The following is a 9,405-nucleotide window of genomic DNA, read 5'->3' on the forward strand; positions in this document are numbered from 1 at the left end:
TCTGTCTCTCTCGTAGTTTGGCCTAGCTACAATATCACACACACTCTCTAAAACATGACACACATACACTTTCAGACTTTCTCTCAGTGTGGCTGTGCTATAATCTCTATCTCTTTCTCAAACACTCTCGCTCTCTCTAGGAGGAACAAAAATAGCTGATGGCTTCTTTGCCGTGTAGAATCGTGGAGAATTGCGGAATAATTGCATTTGGGCCACAGATGTGTAGTTGGAGAGGAGGGGGGGGGGGGACATATGATACATACTGTACATGGAGAGTTTGAATGTCATTGATGTGTATTTCTGCTCCTCGCGTCTTAAATGTGTGTTTGGGCGTGTGATCAGAGTGGAATAGATTAATCCTTTTCAAAAGGCCAGTAAAATATACAGAAGGTGGATCTGTTGCCATATACATTTCGGTTAGTTTTGGTATGAATGAATGCCATAACCATCTTGTCAATTATTCACAGTCTGCATTAGAATTAGAAGTGCCTGTATTTTAAACGACGTTCTGGGAGTATTTCTATGTATTCACGTTTGCAGAGTCCAATGATGATTTCCTGTTGAAATGTAACAATGCCACCTTTCTTTAATTAAGTGAATGAAAACGATGCTTTCCCATACCGGGAGTCGAACCCGGGCCGCCTGGGTGAAAACCAGGAATCCTAACCGCTAGACCATATGGGACTACATGCTGCAATAATGCCTAGAGCAAATTATAAATAAACATACATCATTTTTAATTTCAGTGATTCTAATGTTGAGGCAATCCGAGGAGCAGAAATAAAAGCATAGCAAAAGAAGTGGCATAATTCCGACCATGTATAAGTAATCTCATTCACTTCGTCTGAGGCAATTGGGGGCAGACGTACTGCACGTATGAGCTGGTCTGAAGCCAGTTTGCTGCGCCTTTTTACAATGATTCAAATAGCGCCAAGGGGCGGTGGATATTGATCCAAGATCAGCTGTTGACCTGCGCGCAAGAACCTATCAGCAACACTCGTTTGGTCACATGGGCACACGTTTTCCGGTTTCATTCAACATGGCACTGGAGTAGCCTTTGAGAGTAGCTCTATTGGGGCTTGTGGTCTTTAAATTCGTTTTAATAGATACCATACTTTATTAAAATACATAATATAATTCATTTCAACAACTTCTAATAAGCTTAATCTTAACCAACAGACAAAATGAATATTCGAAATGCAAGGGTAAGTCGCCGCAGCATACTTCTAAACAATGTTCGCTACAGCTACAGTTTGACTAAAGCACAAGGTAGCATTCAGGCTAATGCTAGCACGCTTCCAACAAATGTTTTTGTCAGTGAACGCCTGGTTGAAATTTCCTTTTAAATTGTTTATTAATAACAAAGACGATCGTGAGAGGACTGCAAGGCTTTAGACCTATCAGTACTGCATAGTTGGCTCGGATGGTTAGCTAACGCGGTGCTCCAGAATTGAGGCAACATAGAAGGGCTAGCCGGTGATAGTTAGCTAACCAGCTAGTTACCTACCTTATTTTAGCTGTGACACCACAATGTAATTTGACCTGAGACGACACACTTCGTATTTGGGTATAACAAACTTGTTGTAAATTGCTAAAATAGTTTATTCAGTTTAGTGTTTTGATTAAGCTCTGCGAGAAAGGCTGAAATCTCCAAACAGCATGACAGGTGATGGGGGGGTTACCCTCACCTGTGCTCTGCCAGGCGGCATTTGTACTTTTTACTTTTACTTGCACATGGACTGCTTTTCTCAAATGTGTTTTGATTTATAACCCCATTTCAGCCAGAGGACCTCATGAACATGCAGCATTGCAACCTGCTATGTCTTCCAGAGAACTACCAGATGAAATACTACTTCTATCATGGGTTGTCCTGGCCTCAGGTTCGTTTTGTAATATATTGCATTGTGTAAGCTTAATGGAATCACAATGTTTTTGAATTACATTACAAAGAGATAAAAACAACGTTATGTATCTCATTACAGCTCTCCTACATAGCAGAAGATGAAAATGGGAAAATAGTTGGATATGTCCTAGCAAAAATGTAAGTCTGTGGCTATTTCTGTCTCATTACTGATAGGGCACTGTTTATTGATCAGTAGTTGCTGACACAACATTACATTCTCTTCACACAGGGAGGAAGATCCTGATGATGTACCACACGGGCACATCACATCTCTAGTGAGTGTTCTTCACCTCCCACTGTGCCGTCAGTGACCCTGTACTATTCAATGCAAAGTTTTACATCGACAATTACATTGATTTGGTAAATGCTGTCATCCAAAGCAGTGTTTGAGTGAGTCATTATGCAAGCCTGAAAGCCAGAGACGTAACTGAATATGTCCTGTAAGCACTGCAAATGGTGCGGTGTGCTCTCTCGCTTGCTTTTTTTCATGTGTAAATATTCATATTCATTAACATATTTACATACTTGCTTTCAACTGGCAATGCACAAAATACCGTTGTTTTGTTTTTACTCTTTAAGACTACATGCCCGGTCTGTTAATCTAACTCGTGTCCTCTTCACTCAACAGGCAGTCAAGCGTTCCCACAGGCGTTTGGGTCTGGCTCAGAAACTCATGGACCAGGCCAGCCGGGCCATGATTGAGAACTTCAATGCCAAATATGTCTCTCTGCACGTGAGAAAGAGGTAATCCATGCTACAATTATATTGAAGGTCATGGTAGGATATTCAAGCTCTATAGAAGTTGTCACGTTGGGCCACTTGTTTTGTTAAACACAAATATTTTTTCCTCAACAGCAACCGTGCTGCATTGCACCTGTACTCCAACACCCTCAAGTTCCAGTAAGTGTCTTTTGAGGAAGTTGAAAGATTTATATATTCTGTTAAAAAAAAAAAAAAATGCTACTTCTAACACTCCTACTTTGCTTTCAGGATAAGTGAAGTGGAGCCGAAGTACTATGCTGATGGGGAGGATGCCTATGCCATGAAGAGAAACCTCACTCAGTTGGCTGATGAGGTTTGTGTCCTGCCAAAACCAGGGGTTAGCATTTGTTATGTTTATGCTCGAAAGTTTCTTTCCAATCGTTAATACAAGTGTGGCCTCCCTGTGTAGGTGTTTGATTACAGTCATCAGTTATGTGGCGCTGGCGGCTTGTCACAGTTTTGGTGCCAGTACTGAGGACCATGAAACAGAAATTGTACCATTTTTGTAGTTCTCTAGTAGAGCAGCAGCCATTCAGGCCAGGTCTGTATAATGACTCCATGGACTACATCACCCAAGGTTCCTCCCCCCACAATCTTGGTCTTGAATGCGCTCCAGTACTCAAGCCAAGCTAGTTTTTGTATTTTAAAAGGAAACTTTTAAGAAACCTGGGCCTTATTATTAGATCTTTTTGTGTCCAAACTTTTACTAAGGACAATTAACGATCGAAATCGGTCCAGTATTGAGTTGGAATCGGCAACCGCAAAGTATAGTAATATAAATATAATCACAAAGCAAAATAACTATAACTTTGAACACTTTCTGTGTTGTGATTGTGCTCTATTGAACATCACAATAACATGGCCAGTTATAGTTTGAGTGTTTTCCTTGATTTGGATTTTGTTGAGTTACAGAAGCCTGGTGTACGTCTGTGGGGCTCAGAGGTGCCCCCCTCCCAAGACACCCCCCTCGTGGCCCTGACGGAGAAGCTCAGCGTGCAGGACGGAGAAAAGGAGGCCGAGGGCGACAGCGGAGGAGAGAGCAAAGAGATGAGCGAGGTTAGCGAGGCCACGGAAAGCACAGACGTCAAAGACTCCTCTTCCTCGGACTCGTAACGGGATGTGCTGACCCATCTGTGCGCTGGTTTAGGTCATCGGTTTCAGCGTCATCTGGTTGAGCCCACACACGCGCGCACACACACACACGCTCATCAGGATGTCCTCAGTTTTGATCGCTCATGCAACCATCACTCACCGCTGGCAAAGGTCATTCAGAATACACATCTTATAAGCTACCTTTTATGGAATGCTAATGTTTTCAGCAAGCGCCAGTTTTGTCAATAAATCGGGAATTGGTTGTGAATCATTTCTTGGTCTGATGTATTACCAGTGAGGTCAAGTCGCTAGACAATTATTAGTTTGTTTTAGTTTTAATGTAAATATATAGTCAGGAATCAAACTGCTGACTTTGTTTATCAATAACAATATTAATGAATTGCTACTATTGTAGAAGTTACACTCTCAGAACACACTTCAGTACCCTCAGGACACAATAATGCAGTTCAACAGATGGTTTCATGATTTTCTGCCAGCACAGGAAAATATCACTCGAGGCAAAATTCACTGTTTGTATCAAGTGCCTAAAAATACATGAAACAATGATGCATACAATGCGTATGTATTTGGGAATATCTCCTGACTAATGTTGCGCTAGAATTTCTTTTTAAAAGATGCTTTTAAAAGACTCGGAGACACTAAACATTCGAACGGAACCTGACATTTTAAAAGGGAACAGATGAAGTGACGTGTGGGGTGGGCCACACGCACGGCACCCCTTCTATCCGGAGACGGACAGAGTCACCTAGCTACAAATTTCATTGGTGGATGAGGTGAATCCCCACCCAATCTAAGCGACTGTTGGGCAGTCTCGCGCTATCTACGAGATTTAGTTTCCGTGTTTTGATTAGTGTGCCTCTTCGACATTTTACATTTACTCATTTAGTATACTCATTCAAACAGACTTTGTCTCTGTCTACCAGACTGACGGCTATGCAGACTTCACCCGCAAGTATAGGTAAAGAAGAATCATTGTCGCTCGGTGGCCACAGGCACGCTTGCCATGTCATGCTTCACGCTGAGACCAAAGCAAAACTCTTTGGAAGAACTCCAATTAAACACATTGTCCTGGTAAGACACACTGGTATCAGTACCAGGTTTACAGACTTACCTTTTAGTTACTTGCTGTAAGTTTGCATTAACAGGTAACGAATAATTTTAACAGATGCAGATGCGTTTCGACGGTTTGTTGGGTTTTCCCGGTGGGTAAGTTCTCTCTGTATAATGGATTTTAAAGAATAAAAAAAATTGCCATGGTGATTTAAATTAGTGCTTGAATGGCCAGAAGTTATTCAGTGTCCATGATTACACTGTCACCCCAGTCAAGTCATGTCGCAACAAGCAACCGATTCTGGGACAAAACTGTCCTTAATCAGCCGTGATTCCGCATCTACTGGGGTTCAGCATAAAGAGGGGTTCAGCTGGGGGCAACAGACCACAACGACAGAGTTTTACGGTTTTACCCAATGACCGTTTTAAAAAAAAATTGGATTTACTTTACTCCAATTAAACTGACGACTGATTCGTTAAACGGAGAAGACAAAACCAAAAAGCAGTAGAAACAGCTTCGCGTGTCCGAACCTAAAAGGTGTTGTAGGTTAAGGTAGGTTAGGCTATTGCTTCATTTGGTTGAACTTTACGTAGGCTAGCCTACAGAACACCTAACAATTAGCTTTAAGAAAATTGAACGAGCTGAAGGGTAGACAAGCTTGAGAATTTTTTTAAAAAACCAGATAGGCCTAGGATGCCTAATAGGGCCTATCACGGTGAGTCCGAGTGTTGACTAATGATCCAAACAAACTACTCAAAGTAGAAAGTATCCTAAGCACAGTGCAATTTTTTGAATAACATCGCAAAAACAATATCAATTCAACCACAGAGATGTCTGTATACAACAGCTTTTAAGAGGAGATGCTAGTCTGAAGCGAGGTAGGCTATTAATAGTGCCATCAACAAAATGTTTTAATAGCCATTCGATAAGCTGCGATATCAGTGCAGCATGTCGAGTCCACATCCACCTACAACACAGTTGTAGTTCGCAGTTTGCGCTTATTGTAGGCCTATCATTAGAAGTTTCCCAGATTTCTGTGCGTATGTTAATGTTTTATTCTGTGCTTAATGTTCTGTTTGGAGTAGGGATGGGCATAATTCATCGACGATCGATTAATTGATCATTAAGAATTTCCTTGATGAAATAATTTTTTCATCGATTAAAACATGTTCTCCTGCGTAGTGTGCGTGTAATTTATTCATTTTAGGGCTGTCAAAGTTAACGCGTTATTCTATGAGATTATTGTGGCGGAGATTAATGCAATCAAATATTTGAACGCAGTTAACGCAACTTTGTTTACTTCCGGTGCGCGTTGACCCATGGCACGAAACCGCCCCTTGTCTGCAGTCAGTTAGATAGAAGAGACCGAGACGGTAGTTGAAGATGGAGAGAGCTGAGGGATTGTTGGGCGGAAAGTTTCTGTTTAAGAGGCAAAATGACAGAACAATCGACAAAACTAAAGTTGTATGTAGCATTTGTCAAGCTGAATGTAGCTATCACAGAAGCAGCTCGTGTTTAAGTTATCACCTTAATGCAAAGCACCCGACAGAAAGCAGTCCCAGGTTAGATGGTCGCCAACCCACACTCCACGACTTCTCTAGGAAATGAACTAGACCAGTCCGTGAAAAGGTTACCAACGCTGTAGCAGTTTAGGTTGCCGGTGACTGTCGGCCCATCAACATAGTTGAAGACGGTGGGCTGACTGAGGTGATTCGAATTGCTTTAGGGGACAATTCTTACGATTTACCGTCGAGGGGCACCATTGTGTCTCGCATACATTCCTTGGCTGATGGCGAGAGAGCACGAAAAAAATACAATTAAACAACAGTGTCTAAAATACACGCTGTCTGAAGTGATTACTCGTTAATTTATAAGATTTAGTCTTTAGAAGAAAACAAACTTTTAATCACGATGAATCTAGATGAATGAATTTCAAAATGTGAGATTAATTAGTTAGAGAGAAAAAAAAAACGAAGGTCAGTTGTGTTTATGAGCACCGGCTTCTAGCTGTCGGCTCCGCTGCTTAAGAGTACAGCAGCGCATATTTTCAAGTGTAACCATTGAACGGATCCCGTTTAACTGCCACAAGAGTTGTCCATCTTGTAAGTTTAACTGCCACAAGAGTTGTTCATCTGGTAATAAAGATCTCAATGAGGAAACACGCTGTGTTTTTTCTATTTTCACTGCATTTTAATATAGCCTATAAATAGTGAATTTTAATATAAAAATATTAATGATTAATCGAAAATCGATCGTTAATTCTCCCGACGATCGATTAAGACAATTTAATCGAATGCCCATCCCTAGTTTGGAGTGTTTTAAATAGCGATTTGGAGTCGGTGCGTCATGTGTACTGCCCTGGAGGGTATTCCAGGTACGTGGTTTAGTGACAAACCTGGTTAAGGTAACTCGGGAGTAAGTGGTCAACCTCGTAATAGAAGGCTTTGTTTTGAATGAATAGTATGGCTTTGTTTAGCTGGGAGAAGCTTCTATTAGTGCGGTTTGTCACTAAACCACGTACTTGGAATACCCCCTGGTGTAGTTTCCTTGTGTGTTAGCGTCTGTGACACCTTTGCCTTGTAACCTGTGTCTGCCAGACAAGACCCCTGAGCCTCCCCCCATGTTTGCATCAGTCTGAAACATGTGCCCCTGTGTGTCATCAATTATTCATAGAACCCAAGGAGAGCATGACTCGGCCTTTTGGATCAGTTGCATTATGCTAGTCATTTGTCATATTTGAATCATAGTATATTTGATATGCTGGATCAATTCCAATCTGAAAAACAAGGCAAAGAGGTTTAGAGCACAGGTATGGGGTAGGCAAACCTGAACATTATCCCTTTCGCTCTACTTAACATGGGAGTGTATGCAGAGCTTCCTTCAGTAGCCTATGCTTGAACATGCCAACATATCCTTAAGATCATGTTCTGTATTTTTTTATTATCATGGATACGGGCAAAGATCACATTGACCGAAATTACTCTATTGTTTCTTGTAACACAACACCTGATAAAATGAACGCGTACGTTTCCCTATTTGTTGAGTCTGTGTCACATCTGTTGTCAAATAAGGGAAAAAGCGCGACTATTACGGCCACAGACTCACGCTCCTCTCCAGTTGAAATGAACCCCAGTAGATCCGTCACACTGGGTCGGATCAGTCACTGAGTCAACATGGATGTGAGCTTCTACCTTTTAGAATTAATATTCCAAAAATGGCGCTTAGATTAGGCGACTGCTTCAAATCAGGCACTGTTTTATCAGGTTAGTGGAGCCGTCTAGAGAGACGCTAGAAGCTGGCCTCTGCCGAGAGCTGCAGGAGGAGCTGGGGACGGCGGTCCCTATAACTCCTCGAGATCACGTGGCGTCCTGTCCTGCTCCGTCTTGCCCCGATCTCATCACTCACTTTTATGTGAAGAAGATGGAGGAGTCTGAGATCAAGGAAGTGGAGAGGGCTGCTGTAACTATGGCAACAGATCATGGATTAGAGGTACTATGGAACAGGCTTTTTATAATATTGTTTTTTTTTTTTTTTTTTTTTTAAGTTCTTGTCCAGTTCTGTTATGAAACTACTCTGTTATGAAACAACCTTCTATTTGATGATTGGTACATTTCCTTCTTTTGTTCGAATGCCATTCAAGGTCATGGGGATGGTGCGAGTCCCTCTCTACTTCCTGAAGCACGGTGGAGGCCTTCCTTCTTTCCTGTCGCACTCCTTCATCAGCAGCTCTCGCTCCCAGCTGCTGTCTGCCCTGCAGCAGTTTGGCCTGCTGTCCCCGAGGGAGCTGGAGGAAGCTGTCACACAGGCTGACCAGCTGAGGCAGCGTCCTAATCCCCAGTGATCGATCAGGGGGCGGGGGGGGGGGGGGTCCACCGTCTGCCCTCTGCCCCTGTGACTTCACAGAAGGAGATCTGAGGCTAGCCTTCCCTTCCCTTCCCTCCTCTCCCCCTATTCTCCAGGAGAGACACCTGGCATCTCGCTGTGCCTCAAGGACCCCCGTGGCTCCCCGGTCACCCCGTCCCCCCCTGTCTTTCTGTGTCTCTCTCTCCCAGGGGGGGGCATCGGCATTTGGATGTCAGTCACGTCGCGTGTGAGCATGAAACATGTTCTGTACATGTTCTGTAGCCGTGTGTCATGACAGGGTCGCTCTTACAGACATGACTCTCTGACATCAGCAGAGGACAGAAACACCAGCGTGGTCTGGACAGGAGAGCATGCATCAGCCAGCCAGCTGGCTTAAGGAGTTTTCTTTTCAAAAACATGAGAGCATTTGTTTTTTTTAAGCAGATGATGCATTAAGTTCCAAAATTGTGTTCTTTGTTACAATAATAATAAAGTGCTGCTATTCACAGCAAATGATGGTGCGTTCCCAACGTGCCGTCTTGTCTCTGTGTTCTTATTATTTGAATCATTATAGCTCTGTACCTTGATGCTGATGGGGGGCATGGTTGTTTTGTTGGTACATAGATGCACTTTTATAAATGTCCACAGGGTGGTGCTGTTGGACACATTTAATCCTATAAGGATGGCTATTGAAACAGGCCTCCAAATCAATCAAAAGCATTAAAATTAACAG

General features: G+C 42.6%; 2 protein-coding genes and 1 non-coding gene across 5 annotated transcripts; 2 read left to right on the forward strand and 1 right to left on the reverse strand.

Annotated features, from left to right (window-relative positions):
* Positions 1 to 612: 612 nt before the first annotated feature.
* Positions 613 to 684, reverse strand: trnae-uuc. The gene has a single exon. It is a non-coding gene; the product is annotated as a tRNA-Glu (tRNA).
* A 331-nt stretch (positions 685 to 1,015) lies between these two features.
* On the forward strand, positions 1,016 to 4,025 carry naa10 (N-alpha-acetyltransferase 10, NatA catalytic subuni). 2 transcript variants are annotated; one of them, XM_012820598.3, is made up of 8 exons: positions 1,016 to 1,205; positions 1,782 to 1,880; positions 1,983 to 2,041; positions 2,133 to 2,178; positions 2,532 to 2,647; positions 2,759 to 2,803; positions 2,894 to 2,978; positions 3,578 to 4,025. In XM_012820598.3, the coding sequence occupies exons 1-8, from the start codon at positions 1,185 to 1,187 to the stop codon at positions 3,776 to 3,778; spliced, it is 672 nt and encodes a 223-aa protein (XP_012676052.1). In that variant the 5' UTR covers positions 1,016 to 1,184; the 3' UTR covers positions 3,779 to 4,025. The 2 variants fall into 2 exon arrangements, with proteins under 2 accessions (XP_012676052.1, XP_012676051.1); XM_012820597.3 differs by having other exon boundaries at positions 1,017 to 1,205; positions 2,894 to 3,002.
* A 568-nt stretch (positions 4,026 to 4,593) lies between these two features.
* Positions 4,594 to 9,185, forward strand: zgc:103759 (U8 snoRNA-decapping enzyme). Of its 2 annotated transcripts, XM_012820601.2 has the most exons (4): positions 4,594 to 4,849; positions 4,944 to 4,984; positions 8,093 to 8,318; positions 8,470 to 9,185. In XM_012820601.2, exons 1-4 carry the CDS (start codon positions 4,712 to 4,714, stop codon positions 8,668 to 8,670), a joined length of 606 nt encoding a protein of 201 aa, XP_012676055.2. In that variant the 5' UTR covers positions 4,594 to 4,711; the 3' UTR covers positions 8,671 to 9,185. The 2 variants fall into 2 exon arrangements, with proteins under 2 accessions (XP_012676055.2, XP_031421538.1); XM_031565678.1 differs by lacking the exon at positions 4,944 to 4,984 and having other exon boundaries at positions 4,766 to 4,849.
* The last annotated feature ends 220 nt before the right edge of the window (positions 9,186 to 9,405 follow it).

Source organism: Clupea harengus, chromosome 4, assembly GCF_900700415.2.
Source record: "Clupea harengus chromosome 4, Ch_v2.0.2, whole genome shotgun sequence".
NCBI lineage: Eukaryota > Metazoa > Chordata > Actinopteri > Clupeiformes > Clupeidae > Clupea > Clupea harengus.